The sequence below is a fragment of the Moschus berezovskii genome, chromosome 15, assembly GCF_049115385.1.
Source record: "Moschus berezovskii isolate FMDL1 chromosome 15, NW_MosBer_1.0, whole genome shotgun sequence".
In the NCBI taxonomy this organism is placed as follows: Eukaryota; Metazoa; Chordata; class Mammalia; order Artiodactyla; family Moschidae; genus Moschus; species Moschus berezovskii.
Window position 1 is genome coordinate 20,849,617 of NC_142474.1, and position 20,794 is coordinate 20,870,410.

The 20,794-nt window shown below is 51.4% G+C and overlaps 1 protein-coding gene across 1 annotated transcript; it reads right to left on the reverse strand.

Moving 5' to 3' along the window:
- Window positions 1–365: 365 nt before the first annotated feature.
- LOC129555751 (uncharacterized) lies at window positions 366–18,876 on the reverse strand. Its single transcript, XM_088844367.1, is given in 15 exon segments — window positions 366–398; window positions 2,712–2,791; window positions 4,899–4,962; window positions 5,463–5,508; window positions 5,754–5,821; window positions 7,102–7,254; window positions 8,525–8,578; window positions 11,232–11,414; window positions 11,854–11,939; window positions 12,386–12,449; window positions 12,557–12,641; window positions 13,628–13,759; window positions 15,155–15,259; window positions 17,532–17,748; window positions 18,768–18,876. Coding segments are annotated over 15 exon segments (1,479 nt in total).
- Window positions 18,877–20,794: the final 1,918 nt, after the last annotated feature.

The window sequence follows — 20,794 nt, forward strand, 5'->3', positions numbered from 1 at the left end:
GCAGGTTCCTCCCATCCTTTCCACACCCCATCCTCTCAGGGGCTAGGCTTTCGGAGTTCAAACCCCTTTTCCGTTTTCTGAGGCACTTCCACCATCTAAGACACTGAATACAGAATTCAGAATACCCCTCTGAGGGGCTAACAGAAAACAGGAATGGCCAGGGATTGTCATCCCTTCATTGAAACATTCCAGAACAGCCTGGCCACTTCCCAGAACCCCTTAACAAATTCAGAACTAGACTCCTCAAGCAAGAATCATCTTTACTGCAACTGTGATTTTCCACTGTGACTGTAGCCGTTCTTGGACTCTCAAGGGCCTGGAGCACTTGTGGCTGAGGGGAGGGACTGGCTGTCAGAGAGAACTGGTTATTCCTTCCGAACGGTCAGCAGCAGGTAGTCCTGTGGATAGAAGCAGGGAGATGCGTCCCTCAGGCCACACAGCGCACAAAGCCAGCTCTCCCCGAGGCTGCTCCTGCCACGCTTGAGAGGGACTGTGTGCCCTGAGGACATGCCTTCCCCTGGTCGCCAGAGGACAGAGTCAGGAACCGACTGGACAGGGGGATAGAGTGGAAGGGGCAGAGGGTCGTGAGTGAAGGGGCAGACCAGTCTTTGGGGCTTGTTCTGAAAGCCTGTGTATCAAGGTGACTCTCATATTTTTGTAGCACTGGGGTTTGTCTTGCTTGGGTCACCCTGAGGTGGATTGGAGCCTTTCACTTGTTCCCACCCACAATGCTCACACCTCTGCCAGACCTGACCATGTTGCTGGAATCCATCCATTCTTGCACCCTTTTTCCCCACAAGAATAGGAGCTCCTGGAAGGTTTAGGCCCTGGGTCTAACTCATCTGTGTCTCAGCATCTCTCAGCACAGGGCCAGGCACAGAGCAGCCAGTCACATTTATTGACTGATTGATGGGTGAGTGACGAGGGCAGCTGTGAAAGGATGTGCAGGTTGCGTACTGTGCAAGTCTTGGTGGTGTCATGCATGTACCCTACAGCATAGGTGGTGTGTTCTAGAGCTGCACCGTATGTCATCAGCTTGACAGCGTGGGACAGGCTAGACGTGAATTCATGAGTGAGCCACTGAGCCCACCCTCACTTTCTCCCCTTGCCTCTCGGGTGTTGTTATGGTTGTTTAGTTGATAAGTCATGTCCAACTGTTTGCAACTCCGTGGAATATAGCCCCGCCAAACTCCTCTGTCCACGGGATTTTCCAGGCAAAAATACTGGAATGGGCTGCTATTTCCTCTCCAAGGGATCTACCTGCCCAAGGATAAAACCCGCATCTCCTGCATTGGCAGGCAGATTCTTCACCACTAAGCCACTAGGAAGTCCGCCTGCCTCTAGAGGTCTGGTTATGTAGTAGCTGCAGGGGCTATGCCCTGATTATTCTTCCAGGTACTGGCCCCAACAGCCAGGATTTGTGACATCATTTTTGAGCAGGCGGGCCCCTATGTTACTTCTAGTAGCCCTTCCAGCCCTGACCTGCTTGAGTCACCTGGAGCTGACCCTTCCCAACTAGGGCCACCCTGGGTTGAATCTCGGGCAGAGTCTGAGGTTGGGGGTGGGGAGCAGCACAGGCGAGGAGCTGGGGTTTTGTGATAGGAACTGCTGTTGTCCCCTCCTGCCTCCTTCTGCTCAGTAACTTCTGGTCCTTGAAAGCAGATTCCTAGTGTTTCCTGAATGTCAGAATTGGGAACTGGGGGAGTGCTGGGTCCAGGACTGGGCATAACTGGCGGTCCTGAAGCTCGAACTGTATGCCCGGGGTGGTGGGTCACATTCTGTCAAATGTTGGCCTTAATGGTTGCTCTTGTTTGTGAGGGGAGCCCTCACTTTGGCCTAGGGGAGAACTCTCTTTCTCTCCATCATGCAATAGAAACAACGGGCTGAGAGACCACTAATGGCTGCCTGAGGCTGTGCAGCTGGGAGGTTCTGGGATTCCCTCTCTGCCTTGCACCAAACATCCCTTCCTGTGCTGCTGTTTAAGAGTGGGGGTCTTCTTAAGGCAGGAACAAAGAAATGAAGGGCATCTCTAAGCTCTGTCCTTCCTATCAGCCTCTTCTCAGGTTTACCCACAGAGGGAAGGGCAGAGGCGACTCTGGGGGCAGATTCAGAGCTGGCAAATGCCAATGGAATCACCTCCGTGCTTCCTCTGCTGGTTTTCCCTGCCCTCTGGTCTCTGGCAGCATCTTCCCTTCCTGGCACTCAGATAGCAGATGCAAGAGGCAGCAGCCCTGTTTTGGGGGGTCAGGATACCCAATTCTAGCATGGTGGGTGGTTCAGGCTAAGGGTACAGGCTTTGAAGTCAGATGAAACCCAGTTGGAATCTTGGCTCTGCTGCCCTTGGGCAAGTTTCTCTACCTTTCTTTTGTAAAATGGGAGAAGTAATAGCGTCAACTTCATGGAGCTAATTGTTAAGATCACCTGTGTAAGGCTTAGAAGCTCTCCGAGAGCCAGGGGTATGGCTCCTGGAGGGATTCATGGAGCCCCCCCCGCCCCCCCCCCGCTCCCAGAGCCTCAGCTTCCTCATCTGTAAATGGGGCAGCCCACCCAGTATGGCTGTGAGGAGGCAGTGAGAAGAGGAAAGTCAAGGGAGCGCCTCCTCTGCCCAAGCCTCAGCGTCCCCCTCTGCAGGATGGGGACAAGGACCCTGTGGTTCCTGTAGCTCTGACCTTCTACATGGGCCCCGGGAAGCTCCTTTTCCAAGCATTTACCTTGGAGGGCTCCATTCGCGCCTGGTCGAAGGAGATGCCCTTGATGTTGGGCAGCAGCAGGCCTTGTTCTCTGAGCAGGTCTGGAAGAGGAGAGGGCGGGGGAGCTCAGTGTGCTGTGGACAGGTGTCTGTGGGGCTGGGTGTGTCCTCCTCTCTGCTCTCCCAAATAAAGTTGCATCCTTGACCACCTGGGGGCTTCCCTGGTGGCTCAGATGGTAAAGAAACTTCCTGCAATGTGGGAGACCTGGGTTCCATCCCTGGGTCAGGCAGACCCCCTGGAGAAGGGCATGGCACCCCACTCCAGTATTCTTGCCTGGAGAATTCCATGGACAGAGGAGTCTGACAGGCTATAGTCCATGGGGTCGCAAAGAGTCAAACACGACTAACACTTACCCACCTGGACTCTGGCTGCCTTGTTGGACTGTCTGTAACTACCATCCTTCACCTCCAATTGGTTCCCCTTCTTGAAAAAGAATTGACTCACTTCATGCCCAGAACCTTCCCTGGCTACCATGGGCCACAGAACAGATGGTAAACTCTTCAGCCTGCCCAGCATTTGAGCCCCTCTCTGCTTCTCTGGCTTTATTCTGCAGTCCTAACTCGAGTCCTCCATGCGATGAGTTGACTCACTGGAAAAGACTCTGATGCTGGGAAAGGTTGGGGGCGGGAGGAGAAGGGGACGAGAGAGAATGAGATGGCTGGATGGCATCACCGACTCTGTGGACATGAGTTTGAGTGAACTCCGGGTTTGGTGATGGACAGGGAGGCCTGGCGTGCTGTGATTCATGGGGTCGCGGAGAGTCGGACACGACTGAGCGACTGAACTGAACTGAACTGAACTCAAGTCCTGGAGTTGGAGCACAGAGGCAAGCTCATGTCAGGGAAACAAGGAGCCAGGGTTCTGGGCTCAGATCTGCCAGAGACTTGCAGAGTGACCTTGGGTACTTCCATGGGGGACATCTCTGGGTCTCTCTGAAAGAGGAGGAGGCTGAGCCTGGTGATTCCTCAGAGGTGAGTGAGGTCTGAACTCTTTATCCTACATGTATTAATACTTCCTGAGGGTCTCCTGGGTGGGAGGCACTGGACAAGGTGTAGGAACACAGAAAACAAAGACCAGGGGTCCCTGCACTCCGGCAGCTCACCCTCTGGCTGGGTCATAGGCAATGGCTAAATAATCACGTGGGTAGACAGGTGATGGGCAGCAGGTGTTGGGCAGACAGTGGTGGGTAGACAGACCGCATGAGGGGAGGAGGAAGGAGAGGGAAGCCGTGAGTGCCACGGGGCAGAAGAGCCTGACTGCGCTCTGCATTTCTGGAAGACTCACTTCCCACACCCCTCCATCTTCCCGGGACCACTCCCTGCTGCCTGCACTCTGTTACCTCAGGGTCTGCTTCCCAGGAAACCCAAACTAAGACAAGGGTGTTTTGGGAAAGTTTGATTTTGTTGCTGTTATCTAAGACGGAGGCGATGTCTCAAAAAGTTCAGCTTTCTGGCGTCTCTCAACGGTAAAAAATATCTTCCCCGCTCTCATCTGAGCTGAGTGCTGATGCATGCTCAGTCACATCTGACTCTGGGACCCCCTGGACTGCAGCCCGCCAGGCTCCTCTGTCCATGGAATTCTCCAGGCAAGAATATTGGAGTGGGTTGCCAGGTCCTCCTCCAGAAGATCTTCCTGACCCAGGGATTGAACCTGAGTCTCTTCTGTCTCCTGCATCGGCAGGTGGGTTCTTTTACCACTGAGCCACCTGGGAAGCCCCAGCCGAGTGCCAGCTGCCCACTAAAGGTGGGACGTGTTCTCCATAGGCCCGATCTGGGCTGCTTCCTTTGGGTGTGTTACCTACGTGGCCCCTGCAGGTGTAGGAACGCTGAGCTGTGGGCTCCACCACCTCTGAGGGCCTCTCCTTTTCTTCCTTTCCGTCATGTTACCCCCGCCTCCCTAAGAAGCCCTTCCTCGCCCACTCTGAGCTCTTGTTACCACTAGCGGCCTGAACGGAGGGCACAGGTGGCCCCTCTCCCACCCCTCATCTGCCACCCGCCCCCCCTCCCCAGACTTCAGGGTCTCTGCAATTCTCAAGCGAGCCCCAGGGACAAGGCAGAAGCCAGCGGTCTGCACGGGGCTGCAGGCATGGCTGATGTGGCTCCGAGCTGCGTGGTATGTGGGCCTGAGCAGAAACACAGTGGCGCTCACTGTTGTGATGGGGCAGGACCCTCCAGTTGAGAAAATCGAACAGAAAGGCCTCCAGACGTTCTTTCTACAAGGAATGAAAGAGGAACAGGAAAGTCACTTCCGCTGGCTTGGCGGATTCCGACCATGGGAATGGGGGGACTCCAGTGTCCAGGTGCCCACAGGAGACCAGGAGTAGTCCTGGGAACTTCACTATTAAAGGGCATTGGAGCCAGACGACCGGACTCATGAAGGGACTGGGGAACATTGGAGGCCCTGAAAAAGGGTCGCCTCACCCCAGGTCACAGTAAGATTCTTTGTTTCTCTGTAGGGCAGTCCAGGAAACCGGTTGGGCCAGAGAAAACCCCAGGGCCAGAGCTTCAGGGGGACCAACTTGTTAAGTGGATGAAAGAATGAAACGGACAAGTTGACATTCTGAGAGTTCTCCCCATCCCCGTGGGCAGGATGAATCACCCAGAAAGCGAGTGAGGCTTCCCACCCCCACATCATTGCCTCAGGGCCTTCTTTCAGGCCTGCGGGTGGGTCCTTCAGAACCATGAGAGGCTAAGGATAAGGAAAGAGACTCACCTGCATTTCAAGGCCTGCGGGGTAAGGGCCAAGGATGACTGTAATGCTACCAGAGAAAAGAGAGGACCATTCAGGTCATGGCAGTTCTTGGGGTGGAAGTAGGGTGCAAAGTTCAGTGACTTCAAGTCACAACACACCTCTCCCCGTCCCTTTCCTTCACACCTCCTGTCAACGGCTCCATTCAGCGGACAGTGAGCTGAGAGACTTGCACCCCAAAACCACACTCTCTCCTTCCACACTCCCTGTCAACCCCCTCATTTTTTCCTGACCATCCCAAACAAAAATGTTTACCTGTTTGGAGTGAACTGGAGTTTCAATTCCTGATTTTTCGAGGAAAACACAGCATTTGAACGGAGTTTCTATGGGGAGTGGAGATTATTAGGTCAGAACAGGAGAGGAATTCATATTTCAGACTGGAGGGATTTCCTGCACCCCCACCCTACATTTGAAAAGACCCTGATGCTGGGAAAGATTGAAGGCGGGAGGAGAAGGGGACGACAGAGGATGAGATGTTTGGATGGCATCATTGACTCAATGGACATGAGTTTGAGTGAACTCTGGGAGTTGGTGATGGACAGGGAGGCCTGGCGTGCTGCAGTCCATGGGGTCGTAGAGAGTCAGACACAACTGAGCGACTGAACTGAACTGAACACCCTACATTGTCCAGAGCCAGCCCCCCTCACCCCATCCTTTCCCCAGCCCCAGCTGCTGGCTTCTGTGAGTTCAGACCACGAATGTGTGGGTGTTGCCATGGGAGAGAGCACTGTGGGGGTGCTGGGTGCTCCTGGAGGCCACGGCTGGATACGAGGGGAGGGGGAAGCTCAGCTCAATGGAGGGAAGGTCTTTTGCAATGAGTCATTTTGTGGTGGAATCACCAGCTGGAAGCCAGAGGGCCCCTTGGTTTTGAGGGGGTTGTCCCTGGGCCTCCATAATTCACACGGTTACCTCCTAAACCGGAAACCAGAATTTTCACTGCCAGCTAGAGATGACTGATGTCTGGTCCAGAGAATCATGCCAGCTAAGTTCCCAGGATCCAGCTGCACACACCAGATGCTCCTAAGCTCACCTATAGTGAGGCGACCTTTCTGCCTCACAGTTGTTGTTTAGCTGCTAAGTCGTGTCCCACAGTGCCTTCCCAATTTCGAGGTCTGTGGAGTGGGAAGTAGGAATCCCAGCGGGGCTCGGGATAGAGGGGTTGAAACTTCGATGGAGCTGTCTTTCCCCAGAATTCCTCCCAGGGCCCAGCCCTCTCTAGCTTGGGTCACCTCTCTCTTGGGGAACAGAGAATACAATCACATTTAGCCCTCCATGAATTCTCTTTTTCTGAGTTTTCTCCTGGTTTTGTGGACAAGGGTTTCAGTGCAGCCCTGTCGAGAAGAGAGAGTCAAGAGGGTATCAGAGGCAAAACTCTTTAGTTGCTGAAGAGACCTCTGGGGAGCACGGGGGTTGGACTTAGGGGAACAGGTGTGAAAGTATTTTAATTTTCTCACAACAGGCACGGCTACGGAATGTTAGCAGCTGTCATGGCGGCGAGGTTTGCCACTGCCCTCTGTCACACTGTCTCAGTCAGCTGGCCCTGGAGGGGCCCGCAAGTGGCTCCAAGCTCCTTGAGGAACAAAGAACTTTGAGGCTTACTCACCCAAGAAACTGAGACGGGGGAGGTGTTGCTGGACCCCAGCAGCACCAGGGAGCCCGGCTGGATGACGGAGGCTGTGTGGCCGTCAAGGTGGACGATGGGAGGATCAGGGATGCTGATGGTCAGTCCCACGTTCCCTCTGGACTAATCAGAAGTCTAAATAAGGTGAAAGCAGAGAAGGTGCCGGCTGGGACAGAAGACGGTGTTCCTTAGCCCCCAGCTGGGAAGGACGGGAACAAGGCCATCTTAGGAGTCAGGGTGTCTGAGTTTTTACTCTAGTTCGGTAGCAACTTGCTGTATGACCTTGGGAAGGTCACTTACCCTCCCTGAGCTCCTCTGATGTGAAATGATATCCCCCTTTTTCTGGGCGTGCAAAGCAGATAAGAATATAGATTTTGGAGCCAGAGTCTAGTCCTGCTGCTTCTAAACTGTGTGGCCTGAGACAACTCTCTTAATTTCTCTGTGCCTCAACTTTCATGCTTGCATTGGGTTGGCCAAAAAGTTCATTTGGGATTTTTCCATAATGGCTTTTGGAATGAATGAACTTTTTGGCCAACCCAATAAAATGGGGATAATAATCATACCTACCTCATCAGGTTGTTGTGGTGATTAAATGAATAAATTAATGTAAAGTGCTTAGAAAGGAACTTTGCACCTAGCAGCACTATTGTTATCCATTGTGTGTGTGTGTGTGTTAGTCGCTCAGTTGTGTCCGACTGTTTGTGATCCCATGAACTCCTCTGTCCATGGGATTCTCCAGGCAAGAAAACTGGAGTGGGTTGCCATTCCCTTCTCCAGGATATCTTCCTGACCCAGGGATCGAACCCAGGTCTCCTGCATGGCAGGAAGATGCTTGACCGTCTGAGTCACCAAGGAAGCCCTGTCTCCTGTGGTTATTGTCATTATTCTGTGTCCATCAGGTTCCCTGTTCTCAGAGCCTTGGAGAGAGGATGCTGAGCATGGATCTTGGAGCCTGGGGCCAGAACAAATCCTGGTTTTGCCTCTTACAGAGCAGTGTGAGCGTGGGCAAGTGAAGTCACTCTGCTCAGCCTCAGTTTGCACAAGTGTCAAAAGGGGGTGAGGGGGCAGGCTTTTCAAGGATTATGTTGATGTAGGTGGAGCGGTCTGGCCACAGTCTCTGCTCACTGCTATCTGCCGTGTGCTTGGGTATGCCTTAGCAGGGTTGGGGTTTTGTTCAGTAGTGAATAATGACAGCCACATGGCCATGTCACCTGGGTGGGACAACGAGCTAAGTGAACCGTTCCTTTTAATCACTTGTGAAGAAGGTACAGTGATTTCCAGAGTCCACAGTAAGAAAGTCTGGCCAAATGCAGCATGCCTGGGTGGCCCAATCCTGTCCTCTGTTCCAGAATCTTTCCTGAGATCCTGGCCGAGGTGCTGGGGGAGAAGCAGGCAACACACCCACCTTGGGCTCAGGCTCCAGTGTGCTCAGTGACAATAGCTGGATGAGGTTGGCAGCCTGGAAAACGGGCAAGATATGCGTTGGCCTTTAGAATCCTGCAGATCCTTTCTGAGCAGGTTCATGGGTTGGGAGGGGTGTCAGTGGGGTTCAGTGAGATGTAATTGTCCCCAACTGAAAGTACCACTGACACACCACTCAGTCTCAGCATAGGAGGAGCCATTCATTTGGCTTCGCACCATGATTTACCTGGAAAGGTTAACATTATTGTACCAATGATTTCCCCACCCCACCCCTGGCCAACATTTTATTGTGAAAATTTTCTTTCCTTTAAAAAATAATCATTACTATTTATTTGGCTATACCAGGTTTTAGTTGTGGCACACAGGATCTTTAGTTACAGTATGCAAACTCTTAGTTGCAGCATAAAGGATCTAGTTCCCTGACCAGGTATCAAACCTGGGCCCCTTGCTTTGGGAGCTTGGACTCCCAGCCACTGGACCACCAGGCAAGTACCATATGAAAGTTTTCACACATGCCGCAAAGTTGAAAGAATTTTATAGAGAATATTTGTATACTTATTACCTAGATTCTTCTATTAACATTTTCCTGCACTTGCTTTATCATGATTGTATTTAACTATCTGTACTCTGTTGATTTTTGAAAATCATAAGTCACCAGAGCAAACACTATAAAATGTATACAGTAAAAATTAAAAGTCCATCCGAACACTTTTTCCCCTTTTCCCCTAAATCCCATTCTCAAGGGTAGCCACTATTGATATTTTGGCGTGTATCCTGACAGACAGTTTTCTACACACACAGAAGAATGAATAGATGGGAACATTCTAACCACATGGTCCTGCACGTTGTTTATTCCTCTCAACATCAGTACCTATAGAACAACCCCATTCTTTCAAACAGCTGCCTAGTATTCCACCGTATACGACCATAACGTGACTTATTTTTTTACCAGTTCCTATTGATAGACTCCTGCTGCTGCTAAGTCACTTCAGTCGTGTCTGACGCTGTGTGACCCCATAGATGGAAGCCCACCAGGCTCCCCCGTCCCTGGGATTCTCCAGGCAAGAACACTGGAGTGGGTTGCCATTTCCTTCTCCAATGTGTGAAAGTGAAAAGTGAAAGTGAAGTCGCTCAGTCGTGTCCGACCCTTAGCGACCCCATGGACTGCAGCCTACCAGGCTCCACCATCCATGGGATTTTCTAGGCAATAGTACTGGAGTGGCTTGACATTGCCTTCTCCGTGATGGACTCCTAGTTTATTTTTCACCCTGCAACAAGTGAAGCTGCAGAGATCACCCTTGCATATGTACCCTCACCCACGGGTGTAAGAATTTCTGTGGACATGGAATCACAGGGTTCATATCTAGACTTAGAGCTGTCACTTGTGTGGAAAGGAGGGAACAGTGCGGGGAAGCAGGGGTCTTAACTCTAGCCCTGATCCTACCTGCTGGGTGACTTGGGGCGGTCATTTTCCCTGTCTGGTCCTTGGTTTCTTCATGTTAAAAATGGAGCAATAACACTAGATTTCTTCCAGATATGGATCTTGGGATTCCGTATTTCAATATTTACTGAGCACTCACTGTGTACAGAGTATACAGAGTATTCACAGAGCATACTGTTCACAGTCTCCAACCTCAAAATGAGGGAGACAGTGGACATGCAAAGCTAAGGAAATTAACACACAAATATCCATATGTGTGTTTATGTGTCTATATTACATATGTATATATATATATGACTTTGCACATATAACTTTACTCATACACATATACACAGTTTGATCTATATTTTGAAGAGAAAAAAATAGAGACAGGGTGGAGAGAGAAAATCTTTCTTTAGATATTTAGATGTGGTGGCCAGGGAATGGCTCTCTGAGGTGATGACATTTGCACTGAGAACACCAGTGGAGGGAAGATTGTTCCAGGAAGGGAGAGAGTGTGTGCAAAGGCCCTGAGGTGAGCACCAGTCCAGCCTGTGTGGCTGGAGTCTAGTGGGTGAGGAGGCAGAGCTAGAGAGGTGGGCGGGGCTAGACCACACAAGGCTCCAGGGCTGCGGAGAGGAGACTGGATTTCATTCAGGTGTGATGGGGAGACGCTGGGGGCTGTTGAGCAGTAATCGATCTGGGTTTCTCCCTCATTTGACCCCCTTGTTGACCCTGGGAACTTGCTCTTCCTGTGGACTTGTGTGTGTGTGTGTGCCTCTTTCCTACCATTCAGGCCACTTCCTCAGAGATGTCTTTACTGACCTCAGTGTCCAGGGCAGCCCTCTCACCTCCACCAGTCACTTGCTTATCCACTGCTCTGCTCATTATAAATAGATACGTTATTTTATTTATCTGACTGTTTCCTTGTTTAGTTTCTATTCCCCCAATAGACTTTGACCTCTTCAAGGGCAGAGACCCCGTGTGTACAGGGCATGGTACAAAGTAGGCCTACAATACATATTTGCAGAATAAATGTTATGAAGAGAGGAAAAACAAAGGGGCCTGGGTGTTCAAGGAAGTCTTTCTAGAGGAGGGAACTTCTATACTATGTTTTGAAGGATGAATAGGAGTTCTCCAGGTGAGGTCCAGAGAGAGGAAGTGACTCATCTGGATCCACCAGAAAGGTACTTCTGCCAGCTGGGCTTCAGTTTCTTCATGTGAAAAATAGCGCAATAAAGTAATGTACTCTTCTTCTTCAAGCACTCACCATGGGGTCCTGGGGGTTCACATGGATCTCCTTGCTGGTGTACAGGCAGGACAGGATGTCATTGTAGGTTTCCAGTGAAAAGACCAGGTCTGCCAGGCTGCCCTGGGCTAATTTTGGGAGGGGCTTGGGGGCCAGGTGGTCAGGCCTTGGGACTCTCTGGCCTGGACTGCAGGGGGTCACAAGCTTCAGAAAAATTAAGAAGGAAGGAGAAATTCAGTGAGTATGACTTCCCCGGCCAAAAACTGGTTACAGGTAATATGTAGAGGATTCACTATGTCCCAGACACAGTGCTGAACACTTACAGGTACATTTCAAGCTCACAATAGCACCGGGAGGTGGAAACCATTTGATAGGTAAGAAAATGAGGCCCAGAGGGCTGAAGTGACTTTCTTAACATCCTACATGTGGTAAGAGGTGGAGCTGGGTTTTGAACCTATGAGCTTTGCTTCCTTGCTTATCGCTCATGTTAACTCCAGTCCTTTCTCTGCGACTGTTAACAGCGCCTCCTTTCTATTCACTCAAATTCTCCTGACCCACCTGCTCCTCATTCTCCTCTGTGCCCATCCTCCCCCAGACCTGTGGATGTCCCCAGAGGGTCTGCCCTGGCCAGGGGCTGGCTCACCTGGACTTTCATCAGGATGGCCTCTTCCGTGAATTCTGTGGTCGTGACATAGTACTGGAAGTCTTCTGGGCCCGAGCTGGCTGCAGCTGCAATGAGGAAATGGAGGCTGGGCCCCAGCTTCCCGGGGGGATGGATGGAAGGGTGTGGGGAGGCTGCAAAGCAGTAAACATTCCTTTTCCTTCTCTGCTTAGCTTTATGTTCATTGTGGGATGGCCTGAGCATCTTATAACAATGAACATTTAATGAACCATAACTCTGAGCCAGGTTATATGTGTTATCACAATGGTCCATTCTGTGAGGTTGTGGTTAATCCCATTTTACAGATTGGGAAACTGAGGCTCAGAGTGGGAAATGAGTTACCAAGGTGATAAGACATAATGCCCCTTCCCTCTATCCACAGGAAGTAGGCTCCCCATGTGAAAGCTTTGTCTGTTTTATTTCCCACCATATTCCCAGAGCCTAGATGCGTTCCTGGCATGCAGTTGAGGGACAGCAGATAAGTCCCACTTCCCCTTGACAAGGAGCTACGAACGCAGAGTGATGTGTAACAGGTCTTCCATCAGCAAGTTGAGCAGGGTTGTGGCAGTGGGGCACACCTGGAGCAAAGGCATGAGTGGGTCATCATTGAGGTTGGGGTGAGGTCAAGGGGCTGACCTAGGAGTCATACCCCTCTTTCAGGGGGCAGGAACAATGAGCAACTTACTATCTTCTGCAGAAGAAAAGGCAATGACTCATCCAGGACATCTGTCACCAACTGCAGAGCTTTGTTCACCAGGAGGGGGTTCATCCTAGGGGCGTGGAGAGCAGATGGGCCCTCAGACACCATGGAAGGGGAGACTGAGGCCAGAGGGGGTAGTCCAAACAGGGCAGAGGAAACCCCAGTGGATCTGTGTAACGAGGAGGCTCAGGATGGCTGCTTCCTTCCCAGCTTGGTGTCCCTCTCCTCACCTCTCCCCTCTTTCCCCACTTTCCTTTTCTGTTTTCTCCCCTTCTTGCTTTCTCTCTCCCAGACTTTGCCCTCCTCAACTTTATTTCTTCATGAGACTCCCTCTCTGCCTCTGTCACTATTTCTCTCTCTGATAAAGTTCTCTGGGATTTTCAAAGAGGGAGAGATCACAGCTGGCAGTGGAGGTCAATGGAAGGCTTCCTGGAGGAGGTGGCTTTTGTGTTAGGTATACTCAGAATCATAGGTAGGGGACTTCCTTGGTGGCCCAGTGGTTGAGAACCCACTTTCCAAGGCAGGGGACCTGAGTTTGATCCCTGATTAGGAAACTAGGATTCCACATTCCATTGGGCAACTAAGCCCATGCTCTCTAGAGCCTGTGTACTGCAACTAAGACTCAACACAGCCAAAAAGACATACATACACACATACATAGTTTTTAAAAAAGAGTCACAGGCAGTGGCCACTTTATGTCGCATGTTCTATGCTCAGCAGCTCACATAGGTTAGCTCATCTCTCCCTGACAACCACCCTGGGTGGCCAGGGTTCTCTGAGTGATACTGTTTATTGGTGAGAAAACTGAGGCTTCTGGAAGTCAAATAGCTTGGCCAGGGCTTCCAGTGTTAGGAAGCAGCTGAGCCAAGATTTGACCTGCATGGATGCACACTTTGACCATAACACTCAACACAGGGGCAGGAGATGCTGATAGGCGGTGTGTACAGCTGGTGGCCTTGGAGATGACCCTATCCCTGACAACCTGGGCTGGGGAGAGGCAGCCCCATCCTGGAGTCTTGGTGAAGGGCTGAGCACAGGAAGGGGGTAGGTACTCACTGCTCCAGAACCTCGATGCTCAGGTACCCTGGTGGGGTGTGGCACTCCTCAAAGGCCACGTGGGTCTTATTCCCCGTCTGCTCCAGCCGAGCCCCGATGCGGATGTTCTTGATGACTCTGAGCCGCAGGATCCTATAGGCACAGCGTGTCTGGGCAGGCTCCAAGTCACAGCCCAAGACAGAGTCCAGAACTCAGCGGCAGGTGAGGCCCTGCTGTTGTCTGGAGGGCTCAAGGGAAAAACTAGGAGATGTCATTAAAAACATGGAATTCCAACTCTAGAAAAACCTAAAAGATCTGGCAGCTCTGGGCCTGCATCCTCACAGGGTGGCTGATGTGAGCTGGAAATGGGCCATGTGTGCTTCGGTTTACTACAGTCCCCACCAGGCTGAGGGTCAAGTGCATTTTTACTGTGCTTCATTATAAGGGTGATGATATTTTTCTCATATAACAGAGATATATTTCTCTGTGTCCACATCCCTATCAAAGAAATATTTCTTGTTACTCACTTTTCAATTAGAAAGGGAATCTAAACAAAAAAATGCCATATTTTACAAAAAAAATTTTGTTTATTGGTGAGATTGGATGTTCCTAAGGGCCATACACTGGAGAAGGAAATGGCAACCCACTCCAGTGTTCTTGCCTGGAGAATCCCAGGGATGGGGGAGCCTGGTGGGCTTCTGTCTATGGGGTCACACAGAGTCGGACATGACTGAAGTGACTTAGCAGCAGCAGCAGCAGCAGCAAGGGCCATGCAAGGAGATTTCCTGTTTCATGTGCCAAGGTTGCCCATATCACTTCCTCTGTTGTCTGCTGTGTTTACAACCCCAGGATGGCATATCATCCACCGCTTAGTGAGTAGTCTGAGCTCTCAGACTGGCAATCAACTCTCACAATGGGCAAGGGCAGCAGAGGACTTGTGGATGAGCCAAGAGGACGACGGATGGCCTTGCTCAAGCCGAGTTCCAGTGTGCTGGGCCTCAGGGAGAACTTGAACCAGACCCTCCTTGGATCATCCTGTGAAAGCATCCACCTTTTACTCCAGATGACACATGTCCCTTGACATGGAAGTCAGAGGGTTTATCTCAGCCTCTGCTTCAGATTCACTGAGTGAGTCGCTGTGTAGCCGGGTCCCTCTCCTACAGTTTTTCCATCAGAAAAACTGGGGACTTCCCTGGTGGTCCAGTGGTTAAGAATCTGCCTTCCAATGCAGGGGACGTGGGTTCAATCCCTGGTGAGCGAACTAAGATCCCACATGCCCCGGGGCAACTAAGACTACACGCTGCAACTTCTGAGCCCTTGTGCCACAACTAAAGAAGCCTGGGCACCACAATGAAGATCCCACGTGCAGGGACTAAGGCCTGATGCAGCCAAATAAATAAATATTTAGAAAAAAGAAAAAATGGACTTTGAAACATGCCCAAGTTTCAAGGATTACTGTGACCCTTACGGGGACACAGGCAGCAGGCTTTTGCTAGCCTTGCCCGGCTGCCTGGAACCGAGAGAGGTGGGGAGAAAGCACACACCCACCTCTGGAGTGAGAGGTACAGTTTGCTTCGCAACGTGACCTGCAGCAGGCTGTCACTCAGGACTTGCAAGGTGACCTCGGGTCCTTCGGAATCTTCTATGACCAACCTGTGAGCAGTGTGCGTGGGGATGTTTTTGTGTTGCCCGGTAAGCCCCCTGTGACTCTGTGTAGTGTGTGTTTCTGTATTGGCTAGAATAGGGGCAGACACCAGGAAAGGCAGGGGCAGCTTTGGGACAACCCCTACCATGACCCTCAGGGCTTCCTTGGTGGCTCAGACGGTAAAGAATCGCCTGAAATGCAGGAGACCCAGGTTCCATCCCTGGGTCGGGAAGATCCCCTGGAGAAGGGAATGGCAACCCACCCCAGTATTCTTGTCTGGAGAATCCCATGGCCAGAGGAGCCTGGTGGACTAGAGTCTATGGGGTTGCAAGGAGTCGGACATGACTGAGCAACTAATACTTTCACTTTTCACTCCCATGACCTCCAGCCCAGCTACAGAACAGTGGGCTCTCGCTGCAGTCTCTAGGCCCTGAAGACTTGGGCAAGTCCCTTCCTGTCTCTGGCTGTGTCTCCCTGCACAAAATGAGAATACAGTAGAGGGGTTATCTGTGCCCATCTAACAGGTCTGAATTCAGATAAAAGCATTCTGCAAAAAAAGACGAGAGCAAGCAGGAGTCAGAGAAAGCAAGATGGCTGGTGATCCCACTGCCTTCTGCCCAGGGACCGCCTGCCCAGCTGAGCATCCAGGAGGGAGGACATGAGCCTTCTGCTCCCCGCGATGATCTCAGGTCCCTGCATCTCTAGGAGCTAAGGGGAACTCAGAATTCTTTTTAAATATTAGATACAAGCTGGTGACTCATCTGATGCCTACTGGAGGTGGGCAGCAACAAGTTCCAGTGCTGGAGGAAGACCTGGGTGGGTCAGACTCCCCAAGGGCTGTATGCCTGCCTCTAGCGTGGAAACTTCCAAAAAGCTTTGAAGTATGACTTGGACCTTGTGTGTTTTTTCCTATGGCCTTTCCAAGCCTGTGCCAGGCTGGGTGGACAGAGATGGTGCCAATGCATGGGCAGGGGTGAATGGTGGCCAGTCCTACCACTCACTGGGGCAGGTATGGGCCCAGAACCCCCTCCAGGCCTTTCTGATTTTTCATTCCATTTCACCCCCATCAGAAAACTTCTGGACTCTCATTGTAGGGCCTCTCTGGCTCTCCCTGCTCACACTGAGAGATGGATTTGGAGGCATACCTGTGACTACTGAGGTTGACCTTGGAGGAACCCATGCGCCAACCTACATAAGCAGCATTCATTTATGCTGGTTGTGAAGTTGTGACTAAGGACCCCACATTCATGACTGTCATGGGGGAAGATCAGGCCAGGTGGGCCAGATCTTGGTTATAGAGAAAATTGCTATTATGGATTGATCTGTGTCTGTTTCCCAACCCCCCCCCCCCCCCCCAGTTCATATATTATTGAGTTCCTAACCCCCAATACCTTATAATGTGAACTGATTTAGAAATAGGGTTGTTGCAGATAGAGTTAAGATGAGGTCATACTGGAGTAGGGTGGGGCTCTTGTCTAATGTGACTGGGGTTCTTGTCAAAAGGGGGAATTTGGACACAGACATAGACACACACCCGGGGAGATTGCCAAGTGAAGATGAAGGCAGAGATCAGGTGATGATTCTACAAGCCAAGGGAAACAAAAGATTGCCAGCAAGTCTCCAGAAGCTAGGGGAGAGATATGGAAAATGCCTGATTTCAGACTTTCAGTCTCCTTGTTTAAGTGACTCAGTTTGTTGGACTTTGTCACAGAAGTCCTGGCAAACTAATACAATCAGAAAACCTGGACTTTTATTAAAACCCTCCAGATTTATTAAAAACAACAACAACACTATGCAAGTTTGCAATACCCAGGTGTAGGCTGAATGTGGAGGGTTGGAGGGCTGCCAGGCCAAGATCCCTGGTTGGGATTCTGCCTTGTTCCCTGGAGGATTTCAAGTGGCTTTGAGAGTTTTGTGTGCATAGTTGCTTGGTCGTGTCTGACTCTTTGTGACCCCATAGACTGTAGCCCACTAGACTCCTCTGTCCAGGGGGGTTCTCCAGGCAAGAATATGAGAGTGGGTTGCCAAGACTTTCTCCAGGGAATCTTCCCAACCCAGCGATTGAACCCAGGTTTCCTGCATTACAGGTGGATTCTTTACCATCTGAGCCTCCAGGGAAGCTTCCTTTTGAGAGGTTGAGGGACAACAAAAATGCATTTGCTGAGGGCGTTCCAGATGGAGAAAAGCTCCAAAGACACTGGGGCTCCCACCACCCACCCAGTGTTCTGCTTGACAGAGGAGAACTGAGTCTGAGCAGGGAGAAAAGCCAGAAGAACTCACCCCCCCAGCTGGAGCAGCTCCTCCAGCGGCGAAAGGCTCTGTCCCGAGAGCAGACCCCTGACCAGCGGCAGGTCAAGCCCACTGCTCTTCTTGGAGAGGCCTTTTCTTATGAAGGGCATGTGGTCCAAGATGGCAATGCCTTCACCTGCGGCCCCCCTCACAGGGATCCTGGTCACACGGTCCAGGACACGGTGTTTAAAGAACAGGTCTGAAATGTCTGAGGACAAGGCCCTCCTCAGGGCGGGGCGCACCCTTCATTCAGTCATTCAACAGATGCCCACCAGCACCTGCCCCCGGCCAGCGATTTAGTCATTTAGCAACAAGTACTTAGGAAGCGCTTACTCTCTTCTGGGCTCAGGGACCAGGAGCCCTGTGGCTTGTGCCCCCATGGTGGTTACAACAACGACTGAGCCCTTACATAAGCACGCAAAGCAATTTTTGAAAATGGAGTTGAGTTGGGGCATGATGGGGGGAAGTTTTTTTTAGATATGATGGTCGGGGAGAGCCTGTTTGATGCAGGAGGCATTTGAGCTGAGACCTGAATGAAGTGGAGAAACCCACTATTGCAAGACATTGGGAGAGAGCAATGTAGACAGAGGCAACAGGACATGCAAAGGCCCTGAGGTGGTGGTGAGCCTGGTGGGTGTATGAAGCAGAAAGGCCAGTGAGGTTGGATCATGCTGAATGGGGTAGGAGGTGAATGGGTAAGAAGGACCTCACAGCAGAGTTAGGGAGAGAGACAGACAGACAGACAGGATCACAAGTATAATACGCTTGGATAAGGCCATAGACGAGGCTTCATCAAAGGGCTGTGGGAACCCAGTGGAAGAAACCTGCTTCTGCTGGGGAATTGGGACTCTTAGACCTTGGCCTTGAGGTGTGTATCAGAATCCGTTGTGCTGGGGTATTGAGAACAGGGTGAAGAACAGCACAAGCAAGGAAGGAGCCTGGGAAGCCTCTAGGGCTGGTCAGGGCAAGTGGTGAAAGAGGCTGGAGAAGCAGGGCCTTGGAAACCAGGAAGAGCAGCGTGGAGGATCTCCTGAAGGCGCTAGGGAGTCACAGCAAGTGTTAGAGCAGGGGATGCGGGGGTCAGCTCTGGGTGAAGGAAGGCAAATTCTGCTGCTGGTTGGTGGGGAGGCCAGAAGAGGAAAAGCCCTGAGCAGGGAGGTGGTGCCACTTTCCCTCCCTGCTCTTCCTGAAATTCGTGCCTCCCACCACCCACCCCTTAAAATTTACCTGTCTCCAGCTGATCCTTGCTGATGCGCATGAAGATGAAGTGCTGGGCTTCGCCTTGGACCTCGGGCAGCAGCCCCCAGCAGAGCACTGACCCCCAGAACAGCAGCATCCTCCTGTCCAGGATCTGGGGACACAGGGCTGGGAACCCCACTGGCCACCTCCATGTCCTCAGCGGGGACCCACTGCCCAGCTTCTCCCAGCTCTGCCTCTTCTAGAGCCATCTCTCCAGCTTTCCTTCCCTCACTTCTCCCCCTTGCTCTAGAGCTACCAGTCCTTGAACACAACCTGTACCTCCCACCTTCTCACACCAGTGCTTTCCATTCCTTCTGCCTGAAATGTCCTTTCCCCTTAAGTGGGCTGGCTTCCAATCTGGACTTTGCCACTTCCTGACTGTGTGACCCTGAGCAGATTATTTGGCCTCTCTGTGCCTCAGTTTTCTCATCTATAAAATGGGAGACAATCATAGATTGTTGTGGGGAATGCACTCAGTAATATGTGGGAAGCACTTAGCAAGTAGTGTGCCCAACAGCTGTTAATGCAGCTATGTGATATTGTGAGACATTAAAAGAAGTAGTCCTCCCGTTTAACCATGGAGGTTTCTGAATCTTGAGGAGAGGACACGGGGTAGGGGTCCTGGAAGAAGCACCGCTGTGGCCAGGGTAGGCACTTGGCGGGCTTGAAGTTAGGGCTTTTTACCAACTAGTAGGAAGAAAACGTCAATATTTCAAACAGTAGGTTCGTACTGGTTACTGGTTCCTGCCTGCTGAACCTCAGCCCTGCTCAGGCAGCCAAGGAGGTATAGTTGGGACCCCAGAGCCTGTGGCAAGGGGCTCTCCAGGTGGACAAGGCTGTGCTGCCAGGAGATTCAGCCTTTGGATCTGCAAGGCAGAGACCAGCCGGGTGAAGACCCCTCCAGGGCACATGCCAAGGTAATCAGGACCCATTAAAGAACCATCACACCTCCACCCTAGTGCCCAAGAAGAAGCCACCCAGAGGGTAGATGCTGGCCCTGAGCAAGGACAGGATGCCCCCAAAGTGGTTGAGCCTCCTCTGGAGTGCCAGAGAGCATCCTGGCATTGCCTCGAATCAGCAACATCCAGGTTTTTGTTGCTTGATGGCCGGAGCTCAAACTAGTGATTAAATTGGGTCCTAGAGAAAGAGACTTTCTTGTTTGCTTGCAGCTGTGAAGTTTGGACTGGGAAATTTGTATTCACAGCATAAACTATATATGTTGAGCTACTAGGGTGGTTTGAAACTCATTCACTCCCCATCCAGCCAGTGTTCAGCCAGTGCCCATGTCGGGCACTTTTCTGAATCAGTTCACCCAAGTCGCGTCTCTCCTCCCTTCTTGCCCTTAGTACGCTTCACCAGCCCTCTCCATATCACACCGGTCTTGAATCATACTGGCTGAGACTTCTACTTGAGTCTTTCTGTGTAGCAGGTTCCATGCCGAGAGCTTTACGAGCTTTGTTGCACTGTTGAATCCTTACTATGATGGTCTGGGATCACTGAAGCAGGCGCATTTTACAGAAATCAGCAAAAGAGAGGAGAGGTGGCTCACCCAAAGTCACAGAGTTAGTAGCTGTGGACCCTGGATTCAAGCCCAGTTTGGTTGAGAAACTGGGAAATAGATCTCTGTACCACATCACCACATTATTGAGGGTGCTCAAGAAATATTTGAGAAATGCCCAAGTTAGCCTCCCTGTCCTTACCTCTCCAAGAATAGGGCTGTCCAGAATCTCTGCCTGGCCTCGGTCACCAACTTCTCAGAAAGACGAGACTTTTATAACCTGAGCTCTGAAATTCGGGTGGAAAGGAGCATGGCAGGAAGTCCAGCCTCCTGGCGGGGTTTGCGCTCAGCAGAGCCCTTCACTGGAGGGAGGGGTCCTCTTGGCACCAGACTGTTAGGGACTTCTGACTAAAACTGGTAGGGCCACTCGCTGGGGTCCCAGCAGCTGACTCTAGTCCTGGGTTAACAGACCCCAGGGAGGAAGTCGGTGGGGGCCCTGTGATTTGGGGGGTGGGTC